The 16,102-nt window shown below is 37.6% G+C and overlaps 1 protein-coding gene across 4 annotated transcripts in view; it reads right to left on the reverse strand.

Moving 5' to 3' along the window:
* Positions 1-328: 328 nt before the first annotated feature.
* The window catches only part of kcnab1b (potassium voltage-gated channel subfamily A regulatory beta subunit 1b), a 75,247-nt gene continuing 59,473 nt past the window's right edge, over positions 329-16,102 (reverse strand). For all 4 annotated transcript variants that reach the window (XM_028472162.1, XM_028472161.1, XM_028472163.1 and 1 more), the window contains 7 exons: positions 13,733-13,819; positions 2,680-2,765; positions 1,527-1,647; positions 1,325-1,419; positions 1,111-1,231; positions 912-1,000; positions 329-818 (listed from right to left, as the gene is read on the reverse strand). In XM_028472162.1, coding sequence (XP_028327963.1) covers positions 729-818; positions 912-1,000; positions 1,111-1,231; positions 1,325-1,419; positions 1,527-1,647; positions 2,680-2,765; positions 13,733-13,819 — 689 coding nt within the window. In that variant the 3' untranslated portion in view covers positions 329-728. The remainder of the gene's footprint in view (positions 819-911; positions 1,001-1,110; positions 1,232-1,324; positions 1,420-1,526; positions 1,648-2,679; positions 2,766-13,732; positions 13,820-16,102) is intronic.

Consider the following 16,102-nt stretch of genomic DNA (forward strand, 5'->3'; position numbering starts at 1 on the left):
TAAACGTCATCACCGATTCATTTCATATACATATATACCACAACCATTCATAAAAATAGTATTGTGTACAATGAATACATTTTCATCCAGCTTGTTCACTGCACTAACTGCATTGCAATGAACTCAGTGATGTCTCTGAGGGCCGTACAGCTCCTCTTACATAATATTCACAGATAAAGTTACACAGTACTATCTAAATTATATTTCTTGCTCCTTTCATAGTTGTACCAGTACGGAAGAGGATTAGGGCCACTAAAAAAAAAAAAAAAAAAAAAAACAGAGCCAGTAGTAGAAGTAATTTTTTTTTAGTCTTGATTTTTTTAAACAAAACAAAACAGATTACTTCCACTACTGGCTGTGTTTTTTTCTTTTTTACTATTGGCTCTGTTTTTTTGGTTCTTTTTTTAGTGGCCCGAATCCTCTTCCGTATTATACCAGTGATGCACAGTGTGGTGGAGGTCTTTATGCAGCGCTCTCATTGCTGGAGCTGCTGTTGATTTGCCTAATGGCTGTCTGCATTAGCTGTAGCATGCATGCTTTGTCAAGTTGCTCATACAATTAATGTTGTTTCCGACGGAACAAAGCAAAGGACACTAAACAGTCTGACCAACAAACAGTCATTAAACACAAACTCGAGCAATGCTGGGCACAACATCTGGTGCCATGGCTGTGAAAAAAGGAGCTTTGATAGGCATTTTTAAGCATTGTTTACTAAAATAGAGTAAATCCTAATGGTGGTAGTCCTTTTTGCTGTGTGGGCGGTTTCCAAGTAAATGGTCGACCTCTGATGCAATGCCCGCTGTCATCTTTGGGATTACCTGAGCAACACAAAAGCAAAGGGGGCTTAATGTTGCATACTCATACAGCTGTGCTCCAAAATCAAACATTAGTGATGACAGAGGCTTTAATACCTGGATAGCGCCCAGATTTTCCGTGAGTTGGGTTGGATTGGATGACCCCAGAAGCACTGAGCTCACTCCCTCATTCCTCAGGCACCATGCTGGAGATCAGGAACACGAATGGCAATAATTAAAAGGTTAAAAGTGAATATCAAGGTGCTAAAAAGAGTATAAAGATGAGATAGCGTCTGCTTTGTTGGCTGATATTTACCAATCGCTAGCTGCGGCAAAGTGCACCCAAGCTTCTCTGCAATATGAGCCAGTTCTTTTAGTTTGGCTTGTTGTTTTTTCCCATCCTCACTCATTATTTTCTCTCTCAACCACTGATATGGCTAAAGGTGGAGGAGAAAGCAGAATAATCTGAGTGTTACCTCAAAGCGATGAACATTTCCTACAAAACACACAATGTCACACGTAAAGTGCACCTTCATGGAGGCCCTGGAAGTCTCCGGGATGCCGTTGTCATATTTTCCTGTGATAATTCCACAGGCCAGTGGAGACCAGGAGACCACACCCACACCTGAAATAACACAGTGAGCACTGAATAGCAGGATACACAATCACTGCAGCTTTAAGATAAGAGGGGAAAAATAATAATAATAAAAAAAAAACTCATTATACACATACCTATCTTGTGGTAGAGCTCCGGAAGCTGAGTTTCCACTTTCTCCCTCTGGAAGAAATGATACTCTGCCTGCTCACACACGGGTGGGATGAGATTAAACTGCCTGGCTACAGAGTATGCTTCCTAAATCAGAGAAATAAAGACAAAATGAGAAATAAGGATGAGGTGTAAAACTATGAAATCAAAGTAATATGAAACATCTTTGTTTCTTGCCTATAAATAAAGTTATAAAGGATAGGATGGATCTCAGGTGTTTATCACTTTATACTCTAACTTTTATCACAGCAGGGGGCCACAAACGTGTTTGTCTGATCTGAAGGCCACATGATCAACATTCATGTCAGCATTTAGAATAATAACCAACACAAGGAAGAGCAAAGCGTTTTTAAAAAATTTTTTTTATCATTGTTTGTTCTCTTTTTTGTGTTTAGTTTTATTTTAGTAATTTTGTGTGTTTTTGTAGTTATTTTGTGTATCTGTTATTTAGGGAATTTCTACTTTTGTGTATTTTATGAGTCATTATATTTTTTGTTATTTGCATTTTGTTTATTTTTTCAGAATGTTTGTTGTTCTGTGCACAATTTGTGTATTTGTGTTGGCATTGTGTGTGTCTTTGAAGTAATTTTGTATGTGTGTGTTCTATTTATGTATGTACTGTATGTGTTGTTGTTATGTGTTTCTGATGTCCCTTTGCATGTTTTATGAGTATTTTTTTGTGTTTTTTGTTGTTTTTGTTGTCACTTTGTGTATTTTTGTTGACATTCTGTGCATTTTGCTGTTGTCGTGTTTTCTGAGTTATTTTGTGTATCATGTTCGGCTTCATATTACTTCCAATTTCTTGAATTACAATTTTTGGTGGATTTGTCTTGGGGGCTGCACAGAATTAGACTGAGGGCCAAATGTGGCCCTTGAGCCGCCATTTGCCCATGTCTGTTATACTCTATATATCTATATTTATTGAAATGGTGAGTTAAATTAATTTAGTACGCAGGATGAAAAATATTTTCCCATTTAGGAATTCATTCTGAAAATGTTGTGACTATTTTACTAGTGCATTGTCACAGCATTTAAATTCATCACAGTGTGTCCATTGTACTGTTATTGCCAGACTCTATGGAAAAGTGGACTTCAATATATTTCTGTCACATTACTCACCATAATCTCCATAGCTGACCACCGTGATGTCCCCCAGTACATGGCCATCCCTTGGTTGATCACGTGCGTCATTGCTCTGACTATCTCTGTGCACAGAGCAGATACATACATACATAAATACATACATTGGCAAACATTGGACAGCTGATGGCGCCACATTTGTAGTTATAAAATAGCCTGCAGAAAGTTAAAACATTTGCTGTTTCACACACTTTATTTATTGCATTGATCTCTCTTTTGATATACTTTTTAACTTCTTTAGCAATTTAAGCGACAGCAGCTCATCAGTTCTTTCTGACGATTTCACCCCTTCACTTCCTGTTCAGTTCAACTGCTTATCAGTTTGTCACAGTTCAGTAACTCAGAGCCAAGAAGTGACCAGCTAAAGTTCAAACCGAGCAACAACCATAGGATTAACTGGTCACCATATTTCACTAACTGGGATTTCAACTCACAAAATCGTCTTGACAGACATAGAATAATAAGTTGGCAAGAGCGAGATGGATATGTAGCCCCTCCCTGTAACTGGAGTTCTCCACATCGATCTGGGTCTGTGTCTGGAGAATCCTTTTGGAACCAGGGAGGGACATGAACAGAATGCTTGAAGCTGAGTGGGCGAAGCGCCTGTCCACCATGATTTGTTTTAGCCAATTACACGATAACGAATGATGATGTCGTCATGCTACAACAGCAACAAGACTCCGCTGGTGAAAACTTTCTTTTGGGATAGTAATGCTAATGTCGTTGAGTGACTTTTGCTGTTTTTGCAACACGAGTATGCAAGTTAAGGGCACGTTAACCATCCTCCTGCGTCGATGTCCTTCTATTTTGATTTGGAGCTATGCTAATAGCGGTAGCCCAGTGGTTCAGTTTCGAAAGGCAAAGGCGGGAACAGCACAAGATGGATTCTGGTGTTTGTGAACACCAGGAGAATCCATCTTGCAGAAAATGTTAATGGAACAACCCAATACAGAGCTAATATTCAGAAGGTTTTCTGTTTGATATCACATACATACTACACACTCAATGAGTACATACTATCTACAATGTACTATTAGTATCATTAGGATGGACCATTCCCACTAAAGTATACTTCCAAGTTTCCCAAGATGCATTTCAAACTGACAACGACAAAAACCTGAAGCACACTGAGGCTAAATATCTCCGTTGATTTGCCACATTTGAAAGTTCTGAAAGCATTTTAAACGAGAAAGTGTCCAAATAGAATATCGACATGTGTCCTCAACCTGGTCCTCAAGGGCCCCTATCCAGCATGTTTTAGATATTTCCCTTTTCCAACACACCAGGTTCAAATGATTAACTCATCATCAAGCTCTGCAGAAGCCTGATAACAATCCTGGTCATTTCAATCAGGTGTGTTGGAAGAGGAAAACATCTAAAACATGCTGGATAGGGGCCCTTGAGGACCAGGGTTGGGCACCCCTGGTGTAGGGTGACCAGATTTTTAAAACTGTAAACCGGGACAGTAATTTAACCAAAGAAGACAATAGATTTTCGAAATTAATTATTTGCAAATGCTTTTATTTGTAATGACAACATAACATAACTATACTACACATTTGTTATTTTGAGCATTTTACGTGGCTTATATTGCATGTGTTTGTATGTATTGGCAACTGTTGTGATTGACAGCTCGCAGTTCACATAGATCACATTAATAAGCAAAATGTGCTGCTGCTTTCAGTGTCTTTTCTTTGAGCCGCAACAGACGTCCACATCTTAATTGTCGGGACAAACGGGGAAGAGCTTGTGAAAAACCAGAACAAATCAATGGTTTGGGGGAAATTCACTGGGACACGGGATGCAACTCTGAAAACCAGGGCTGTCCCGGGTAAATCGGGACATCTGGTCACCCTAAACATGTGGTCATTTGATCCATAAAACTTGCGGAAACATATTTTTGGAGACCCGCCATTATGCTGCTGACTAAACTTCTGGTTAACTTCAAAACAGGAGCCCTATTTGCAAAAGCTTTAAAAACAAATGGAAGACAAGAATAGATGCTTTTATTTTGAAAAGGGGATGTTTGCCTTTTAGCTTGAAGCCAGTCCCAGGACAACTTTGCGTTCCGCTTGCAATGCATCATGGGGCTGTTGAGTATGCCTAGTGTGCCCACCGTGCATACTTTAAAAATGTTCCGATATACCGTAGTACACATCTGTGCATTTCTCGCGTACTCAGTCTTTCCATAGTATCTAATGTGAATATAGTACATACTTATTTCGACGTCAGAGTATGAGTAGTACGTTAGTATGCGATTTCAAACACAGCCATTGTCTCTGACAGCCTGGTGCTCACTACAGGCAATGGTCAAAGATTGGAAAAAATTTCCCTCCTCTGATGAGTCTTAATTTAAGCAACCACACATTGACGTCAGACTCGTAATATCTATGTGTCTGCCTGTGTGTCTGTCTGTGGCTCAAATATCTCTGCTGTTCAGGGACAGACAGAGCTGATACTTTGAACATGGCAGCAGCTTGGTTCAAAAGTGTGCGATGTCGGATTTGTCTGGACTGTAATGGTACAGTTAATGAGTAATTTCATAAAAACCGTCGTCCGCCGGAGCCATTACAGTCACGTGCGCGCATAGAGCCAATCACTGCACACCGTAGTCATGTGTACACCACAGCCAACTAATCACTGAAGAGCTGGAGTAGCCACGTGCGCGCGCAGAGCCGCGGACCGAGATGGACTCAAAGTGCCAATGTGATGCTGTCCGCAGCATGAAGTCCGCGGTTGGAGAGAGAGAGAGAGCCCGCCAGCAGCAGCGTGGATGAAGTAAAAGTCAGCCAGTTTGTAATAGAAGGATAAACAGCATAAAGTTGTTAAATCACCACGTTAAAAGCTTGAAATGGACTAATATGTAGACTTGGGGCAGTGAGGAGGTAAAGCACGGCAGACAGGTAGTGACACACACACAAGGTATTTATAATAAATGAGTAAAATAAAACAAAAACCTAAACAATATTTATACAAAAAGTACACAAAACAACAACAGAATACACAGAAATATACAAAAAGGCTCCAAAAACACACACAAAAACAGATGTGTGAACAGAAAAATACACCAAATGACAACAAAAAATATGAAAAATTAGTCAAAAAACACAAAACTAAATATACACAAAATGACAACAGAAATGCACAAAACTACACTAAAATAGATACAAAAATACACAAAATGGCTCCAGAATCACATTGCATAGGCAACAAAAAACTATTATACAAAAATTGCACAAAAACACAACAGAAAGATACAAAAATACACATAATGACATTACAGAAAAATATAAAAATTAGTTAAAAAAAACAACAGAATTAAACCAGGGAAATCACACACACTATTTTACTTTGCAACCACAAATAAACCCCTTTACAACACTACAGAGTACAGAGTATGTACACCTCTTTGTACATCCAACCTTCAAACACATACTCATTTGGCCATACTTGACAACTGTACTTAAGCTCCCATATATATGAATACATAATTCCAACGGGCACTTTACTAGTGGTACAAATAGGAGGAAATAGAGGTTCAGTACTGATTTCTATTCTTGGTTGAGGCAGATAGTGTAATGGTGTTGATATATTTTAATTTTCCTAGACAACCTGGTGTCTTTGGAATTAAATATAGTCCGTTTACGCCAATGGCCCAACAAAGGCAAGATGTTGACCAATCCTATGGACACCTTATAGATTTCACATTATATTAAAAAAAAAAAGGTCTCAGCCCGATTTAGCTAACTACTGCTTTTGCAGTGTAACAAATCAGTTACTTTTTCCTCTATATACGCTTTTAAATGGATAAGCTGACCAACAATGAGGTAATTCACTACAGCTGACTCCATTGATGTTAAATATGCAACATTAGCACAATGCACATGAAAATGTATAGACAGTAGATGAGGCTAAAAAGATGGCCAAAAGCAGATGGAAATGAAAAAAAATTAACAACCAAAAAACCCAGTGTGATTTCTTTTCATCATTGCTTTACTCTGTGGACCAAAATGTTGCTCAGTGGGAGACAGAGAGTAAGTGTGTCCGTGTGTGTGGGTGAAGCAGGTGGGAGGGTAGAGGAATAACAGTCCATCTACTCAAAACCAGAGGGAGGGAGAGATGCAAGTACAGAAAACCTTGTGAACGGAGTAAAAAGAACTTTGAGAGATAAGGTTTGTTAGAAAATAAATGCATGTCAACATATAGCAAGACATGATCAACACCACACTCTCCATGCTTTAAAGTGAAACTATGGGCAAATACACACGATGAAGTCTGTGCATCTTTATACCTTTCATTATGTGCCCTTATCAGGGTTGGGGTCAATTATAATTGTAATTGCATAATTGATAACAATTATCATGTAATTATAATTGTAATTTAAAACATCTGTGGCTGTCGTGATCATAATAAAATTGTAATTGAGTTCAGATAATTGACTTTGTAATTGTAATTGCCTTGAAAATTCTATAAAAACTGTCAATTATAATTCAACGCAAAACTGTGGAACCATGTTACAGTTCTACACATGTGTAGTCAATAATTATTAAAATATGTTTCATATCAAGCATTCCCACATTTTGCAAACCAAAAAAAATTGAAATCTAGGGGTATACTGACTCAAAAAAGACTCAGACGCCCACACCAAAAATATTAAAATGAAATTATATTTTCATTAATTAGGAAGCCTAACAAGGTAAGCAATAGGTAGAAAAACTGTTTTGGGTGTATTTGTTTTGGGGCTTACTGATGATCAGGTAATGAACTTAACACAAGGGCTGAAAAATAAATGCAGCCCTGCAAAAACTATATCATCCTACTAGTGTCGGTGTCCTTGTGAATTACAAATGTGAGACGTGCAGCATGTTGGGCACCATCAGCCTGTCCCTGAGCTTATTCAGTACAGCCACATGGCCCCATGTCTGGAACATTTGGCCCACTCCAGCCTTCAGGTTTCACAGCTCTTTGTGCAGAGCAGCAAAGAGGATGCAACAAACTGTAACACACTGATTGTTACATTCCTTATGATGGTGTCTTAGAGTAAGGGAAAAGAACAAATAACAAAAACCAGGATAAAGGACAAGGAAACGGATATGAAGCAGAAAAAAGGCTGTGTTTATTAATTACCACAAAATAAAGACTTAATCAAACCAAACACAAATTGTTAAACCAAGGGAGAAAGGCCCACAACAAACCATCAAAGATCCAGTTAAATCAATAAGTTACACATCCCAACATACTGTAAATCAGCAAATAACGATTAACTAAAGTTTCACAAACTAACACCTTCCTCTCACATCAGTATCGCAAGCACACGAGCTCAGTATGACAGTCAGACCATGGCTGCGTCCTTCCTATCTCCTTTCCTATCCACTTTTCCTTAACCCCGTGGATGACGTCACACGGTTAAGAAAAAGTGTTCGTAAGGAAAAGGCCATCAAGTTTGTTTTGACAATCAGACGCACTTCAACTAGGCCGTGGTGATAAAACTACAAATTTCCAAAAATAGACTAAAAGCACATTTATAGCCCTTTCCGCTGATATAATCTCTAAAATCACAAGGTTTGAATGTAAATCAAAGGAAAACAGGCTACCAGGCTATGAGGAACAAAAGTGAAACTAAAACAACGTCACATTAAAAATGGTTGCTCACACTCACCTTCCACTCTGAAATATGAATTATGTTGAATAAAACATAATGTGGCTAAAAATGTCTCTGATTTCTTATTCTTGAATCACAGAGTGTCTGTTTTATGTTAGTTATAATCTGATAATATGTCTTACATGTAATAAAATATGGGTTTTATATTATTTAAAGTTGTTCAAGCCATATTATTGCATTGAACTTGCATGATCTCCTTTACTTGTCAGCGCTCGGGTGTGCGTGTCCCTTTAAATATTGTCGCCACAAGGAATTGTGGGTCAGCATTATCTTGTCTCTTTTGGCAAATGTTGCATCAGTGTTTCCTAGGCTAAAGGAGGTAAAAAGGAAGCATTGAGCCTCTTTTCCTGAGCTTAAAGAGAACTCGGATGCACTTTATCATGGCTGCCACTTAAACACTTCCGGAGGTAAAGGAACAGTGGATAGGAAAGGAGATAGGAGGAACTATTTGGACGCAGCCCATGAGTGTTCATAAGGTACACTGCTGAGTGAGGTCTCCAGCTGACCTTTGAACACCAGCTGATCAGCTGCACCTGCTTCAGTTGGGAGGGGAAAAAGGCGTAGCCTGCTGGGTCAGGAAAGTGGCAGACAAACAGCAGAGCACCTAACACTGATGTTTAGGGTTTCCCCACAGGTGCCCTGAGTGCAGAGGTGTAAAGAGTACTAATATATTCTACTAGAAGTACTAGAAGAAGTACTCTTACTTGATTGAATTTGTACTCAAGTACAAGTAAGTGAAACATAAAATGCTCAAGTACATGTAAAATGTATCTCAATTAAATAGTACTCAAAGTAAAAGTTACTAGTTACTTTCACCCCCCCACGTTCATTTTTGGGAATAAATCTTGCTATGGTTCCCTTGCATACAGTAAACATCTCATGTATAAACTTAAAAAGGAAGAAACCAAATCTTGCACAATTGGAACTTACCAGTAATTTATTTTCCACAAAGGCATCTGTATAAATTGAAAGGAAGGTTTGTCAAAATGTACAGTTATTTTTAAAATTAAATAACACCAATGAATTTAATTTAAGAAAAATGAAATCTCTAAGAATCCGTGTATCATTTGTTCATTTGTTTTTTCATTATGTAACAAAAACATGAAAAACAAAAAAAAAACACTCATTATTTGATATTTGTCTCCAAAACCAAAATGAAAAAATGGAAAAGCCTTGTTTTTCAAATTCAAGCTCTTTTGCTTCGGTACAGAAAACAAAAAACATAAAACAAACACCTTTATTTGTTTTCTCCATTACCGATTTGCCAAAGTACGTGACCCGGAAGTGTACTCTCATACGATGCTAACGGCTATGCTAATGGATAGGGATGCAACGATTAATCGTAAGGCAGTTAAAAATCGATTCATAGGTATCACGGTTCACATCGATACTGTGAAAATTGAATCGCAGTACTTTTTTAAACAGCAGAGGGCGCTATATATCCTTCTCTTGTCCAGAAGTGTAGACAGCGGGCGGAATCTGCTACTACTTTCTTTCTGGCCGCCTTCTACTCTTAAACATGTTCATAAATGATTCCTTACCCCTTTAGCACCAAAAGAATATCTGTAATATTACGTGAATATCTGTAAAAGTCATGTTTTTCTATTAGCTCTGTCTGCTTGCGCATAGCATCTCTTCTTCACTGCAAGAATTTCTGCATGCCAACCAACCACTGGGTTACCAGCGCCCTCTGCTGGTCCAAACAAATAACTGACATAAATACAATGCAATGGCTGTTTTTTTTTTTTTTAAAAAAGTCCAATTGTTAAGGCACAAAATACATTTTCAGTTGCACTTTTTAAAAAACAAAAAGAACTATTATGCAGTTTTGCATTGTTTACTATAGAACCAGAATTTAAATTAATAGGCTTCTTCTTCATTTGTATTCCTTTATTTATTTCATTCAAGATTTATTTTTAGTTAAACTGCATTGTTTTGAATAGTTTATCAAGCAATTCTTTTGACAATGAAAAATAAAAGGAAAATAGTACAGTATTTTCTATTTTTTTTCCCAAAAAAAAATAAAGGAATATTTTTCAGTCATCATTTGTCTACAGTCCCATTTTGTAAAATAAATCGTGAGAATCGTATCGTGAACCCAGTATCGTGAATCGAATCGTATCGGGAGTTGAGTGAATCGTTACATCCCTACTAAAGGCAGTTCGGCATGACAAGATCACTGCTTCCAACTGTGCATCCGAAACGTGTCCTTTTCGCCTTAGCTGGTGTTGGGCACAGAACCTCCTTATAGACATTTCGGAGGATTTAGAGACTCCTAAGTGTTGCAGAGCTAAAGATATCTCGGAATGTGTAAAGCTTCACTTCCGGGTCACGTACGTTGGCAAATCGGTAATGGAGAAAACGAATAAAGGTGTTCGTTTTCCGTTTTTTGTTTTCTGTACCGAAGCAAAAGGCATTTTTCATTTTTTCATTTTGGTTTTGGAAACAAATATCAAATAATGAGTGTTTTTTTAATTTTTCGTGTTTTTATTACATAATGAAAAACGAATGAAAGAATGATACACGGATTTCTAGGTATTGCTACATTTATAAACAGTGCAATGTCAAATGTACCATGTGCATAACAACATAATAGGTAGAAACCCCAAAGTGAATCAAAGACAGTGGCTAAGCATTGATCAGAAATGCCACGACTATAAGAACATATGGATTATGTTCAATTTGACCTGAGGTCAGTGAAGAGAACAGTAAACGGACATAACGAAATGATCACAAAAATAATAATTTACTAAATAACGGTTTGATGTAGAAATTTAACAAATCACTTTACTTCTTTTAAAACAGACTTTAGTACAACAAATATACTAAAAAAAATTACAGGTACTCATAAAAGCAACTCAATTACAGTAACATGAGTACTTTCACCTCTGTCTGAGTGTGCAGTAATAGATATGGAATAAAGTATTGTAAACACTTCCTAAGAGTTTAGGATTATCCTTCATCCTGATGCCTGATGTAGATTAATAAAAAACTTGGCACAAAACAATGTTTGACTCCAAACTTTCTGTTTCACAGAACACAAGTTCAAGAACAAGAGAGCAAAACAAAACAAGTTTATAGGCACTGTTGGTATGCAGGTGATGACATGATGACTCGGGTAAAATAGTAGTGACAAACTCAGACTTTTGTGGCCACAGCGTCATTTTTCTAATCCTCAAGGGATCATGAGCCATCTTACATGAAGTCAGAATTCATTTGGATTGTGGAAACAAAAATATACTGTACCTGCTGGCTTTACATTATATATCACAAAAGCATTAATATAATATACAATTATGGTAAACTTAAAACCGACTCTACACACCTGTATGTTTCAGACGGAACTGGTTTTTGTTCTGATGTTGGTACATTAAGTCAATATTTTAGAAATATTGTTGAGATTTTCAGGCATTGTCTCATACCAGTCAAGAAGTTTAGGAGCTTATATTAGACCAGCCTTTCTCAAATGGTGGTAAGTGGACCAAAGGTGTTCCCTTTGTGTCTCTTAGTGGTCCTTTGGGTGATGTGATGTCAGAGTCGGCGGTATTAAATAGGGGGGCCATTAAGAAAACTGCGGGGGGTACGGGGCAATCTACTTTTTACCTCGTTGTTCTGTGAGCTTTTTACATTTATCACCTTTGTGAACGACAATCTTCGGTACTCTATAAAATCTCTTTTCTTTTTCTCGGTTAGAACGATTGGAGCAGCCGTAAACTCCACAAAACATGGGCATTTTGATGATTTCAGACGGCAGATTCTCAAGCTTCACTTCCTGCCCTCCATCTGGATTTAGCGCTTTCGCGATGCAGCAATGTGAGTGACGTCATATACACGTTCTACTGGCTGATCCTAACAACAGCTCTAGGTTACGTTCTCAAGCACAAATATAAACAATTACACCACAGAACATTATATCTATGGAACAGACTCCTGTCCGCTGTCAGTGAATGGACACAGTCAGTTGCGATAGCCAATCAGATACAGTATCTTTGATTAATAAAAAGCTCCCCCTGTAGCGGGAAGCGTGTGTGTGTGGGGGGTGGCACAGCAGGTCAGCTGGGGGGGCACCGCCCGCGAATGTGCCCCCAAGATGCCAACACTGTGTGATGTAATGATGTTTCTCAACCTGTCTGTAACACAGGCACATAGTTTTGATCTTTAGGTATGCAAAACAAACAAGTTTTTTAAAAGTTGTATTTAACATTCTTGATGGCCTAAAAAACTTATTTTTAAACTGAATTGGTGTGAATTTTTGCCTTTAGTTTTATGTCTTGTCATTATTTATTTTTTTTTACATTTTTTTTTTTTTTAACAAACATAACTACATTTTACCATTGAGTTATAAAACACAAAAAATGCTCAACAGTGTTTTGTGCACTGTTTGATTTTATTTTAAAATCTCTTTCAAAATGTTGACTGTTATAAATTTAAAGCACATTAATTCACCTTGTTTATGAAATGAGCTACATAAATCTATTTGCTTTGCCTAAATGAACCTCAATATTCAGTAAAATGTGTAGTATTTATTTCAATGGCTATTTCAACTAATTAAAAAAAAATTATTGTGGATCATTGGCCCTTAAATAGTGATAGTGGTAAATACAGTGCTTTGTTTACCACATCAGCCACATTCACCCATTCACACTCATGTCAACGTGACAGAGCTGCCATGAAAGGTGATAATCCACTATTGGGAGCAATTTAGGGTTCAATGTTTTGCCCAAGGACACATCATCGACAGATGGACAGGTCTAGTCCTGGGATCAATTACATGGACTGCATGGATGGATGGATTGAATGGGAAGGCAGATAAATAGAAAAGAAAGATAGAAATGTTTCTGTACAAAATATACAAAATTGGTTGCGTAAAAACAAGGGAATGAGCACCTAATTCAGTAAAAAACAAAAAAAAAAAGTACATGTTGGATTGGAAAGGCAGGTAGAGGAATGAAGCACACAGATAGTGCTTGTATCTACTGAGACCAGCCCAAAATACACCAGCTTCCCTCTGGAGGGGCCACATAATCCTGCTTGTAAAGAACAGGGAGGGCTGCGAGCGGGTGCAGCTTAGAGACCATGTGGAGGATAGCAATCCCACAGAGACAAGAGAGGAAGGAACGGGAGACTAAAATAGAAGACAAGTGATGAACCTAGATTGACAGCTGTGTGTGAGCGTGCATCCATGTGTGTGTGTTAGAGGTAACTGCACACAGTCCAACACAACTCTGTTCAGTTGAGGGCAAAAGTGCAAAGACCGTCTGCCTTGCAACAGTGCTATCATCAGTATTTCACACCTTCTCATGTATCATAGAAACATGCATTGTTCCGTCCTCGTCCAGCCCTCCTGAGGTCTGGTTAGTGATCACTCACCCTCCATGGGAGTGTTGCTGTCGGTCCGGTTGGCAAAAACCACATCCACGTACTCAAGCTGCATCCTTTGGAGGGAGCCCTTTAAACCTTAAAAGTAGAGAAAATGTCAAAAACACTGAGATATTTTCAACGTGTAACAATCCAACTTTTCGCAACATTTAGCTGGTTTGTAGCTAAATGTTACTTTTAACCAGATTTACAGCAATGTTTGTGAAATTTGTGATATTTACTTTTCTCATAAAAATAGAATGTCATGTTAAATCTAAATCTAAATGCTAAATCTAAATATTAAATGTCAAATCTAAAATTCAATGTTAAATCTAAAGCTAAACGTTAAATGTAAATATAAATATATATCTAAATGTTAAATCTAAATCTAAATGCTAAATATATATTTAAATGTTACATCTAAATCTAAATGCTAAATAAATATCTAAATGTGAAATCTAAATCTAAATTTACAGGTGAAACTAAATATTTAGCTAATAAAAAAATTCTCCAGAAGTACTAAATTAAAATCTCATTGACGTAAAGAAGTGTTGTCCACGGTCTATTCAGATGGAGTGATTGCGCTCCACATTTAGATTTAAAGCCACACCATGGACTTTTTGATCTAAAGAGTTGACCCATATGAGTTATTTTAAATGATTCCTCAGGCCAATATACAGGGCTTGACAGTATCAATGCTCCAAGTGGGGCTTCCCTCTTGAAATACCGACAAAGTAATTTTGGAGAGACGAACCGTCTTTTGCCAAGTCATGTCACCTGGACAATGCCTGGAGAACGTTTCACTTTACGGCAGTCACGTGACCACAGGCTCGGATATATATGTTCCCACGTGGCGTCACAACACACGGGTATTTCCCTACCCGGCGTGAGCGGGGTCGCCCGTCCCCTGTCCGCCTCGATCCGCGGCGGCGGCTGCTTCTTCAGCGCATACTTCAGCCCAAAGACTGTAGCCGCGGCGTGAGCCCAGCCCTGCTTTGCACCCCAGCCCAACTGACCCAGCCCTTAGAGCCATTCCTTATCCTAAAGTTACAGGTCAACTACTGTCTGCATACACAACCAAAAGACAAGGGAGGCTGGCCCCACTGACTGCTTGTTGGTTTTGCGACAGTACTGCGGCGCTTGTGGCCACTAGGGGCGCTTGCGTGAAATTTACCAGTCTAGCGCCCCTAGTGGCCAAAAGTTACACAGTGTGCCTTTAACCTTTAATATTTAGATTTAGCACTTGGTTTTAGATTTAACATTTAGATTAAAATCTAATATTTAGATTAAAATCTAACATTTAGATTTGGATTTAATTGTTAACATTTAGATTTGGATTTAATTGTTAACATTTAACATGTTAGATTTAACATTGACATTATATTTTTTTTACGAGAAAAGTGAATATCACAAAATTCTCAAACGTTGCTGTAAATCTGGTCAAAAGTGACATTTTTAAAATGTGGTTATTTCTTTACATTCGGCGCCCCATACCCTCTTGAGTCAAAGCTCACACCTATTTCTTCCTTTTAGTCAATCCCTGTCATGCAGATTATTAGACACTTTCTTACCTTTTGGTTTTTTACAATAAAATGTTTGCAACATAGTTGTCTCAGTCCACAGGAGAAGGTTTTTAAAAGTTGTAGTTGTGTGAAGATAAATAGGTTAATGAGAGTCCCGAGGGACTTGAAACAAGCACATTGAGAAACATGGCAATGTGACAGTTGAGTTCATGTGACTCAAGGCCTTCCAGCTTGATCTAGTCTAGATTATCTTTTGGTCCAGCTCGCTTTGCATTTAAATCTGAGATGTCAGGTTCATGGGGATTTCTCAGAAGACTGAAAGTCCAACAAGCCAAACAATATATGCAATCTATCATCACTTCTGATGGACTGAATTAAATATTTAATCTTCACCTAAGATAAATTTAAAAAAAAAGCCTTTGTGTCCTGCCTCCATGGTTTGAATCTTAAAGTAAAAATAAAAGAGTGAACAAAATATTTAATAATTGTTTGATTGGCTTTTCTTGATTTTCATTTAATAGAACCTATAAAGGCATATTTTCATTAGAATCCTTATAAATAATTTTCATCTCAGGCGCGTAGTACTGAGTTACATGATATTTTCAAAATTATACCTTTCCTTTTTTATTTCTGACATTCACATATGTTGCTACAAGTAAACATGAACAAATATAAAATATTATCATTGCTATGAGAGAATCATTTTGATCATAAGAAGGACTTGGAAAGAAAAATGTGGTATATATTTTTAACCTGGGTTTAAAATTGAGATTTTCTTAATTTATTTATTTGATAGTGACAGTGCATGTTAATGAACATCTATTTTAGCAAGTTGTAAATATGCTGGATTATGAAAAAA

The sequence above is a fragment of the Gouania willdenowi genome, chromosome 17 (genome assembly GCF_900634775.1).
Source record: "Gouania willdenowi chromosome 17, fGouWil2.1, whole genome shotgun sequence".
NCBI classification, from domain to species: domain Eukaryota; kingdom Metazoa; phylum Chordata; class Actinopteri; order Blenniiformes; family Gobiesocidae; genus Gouania; species Gouania willdenowi.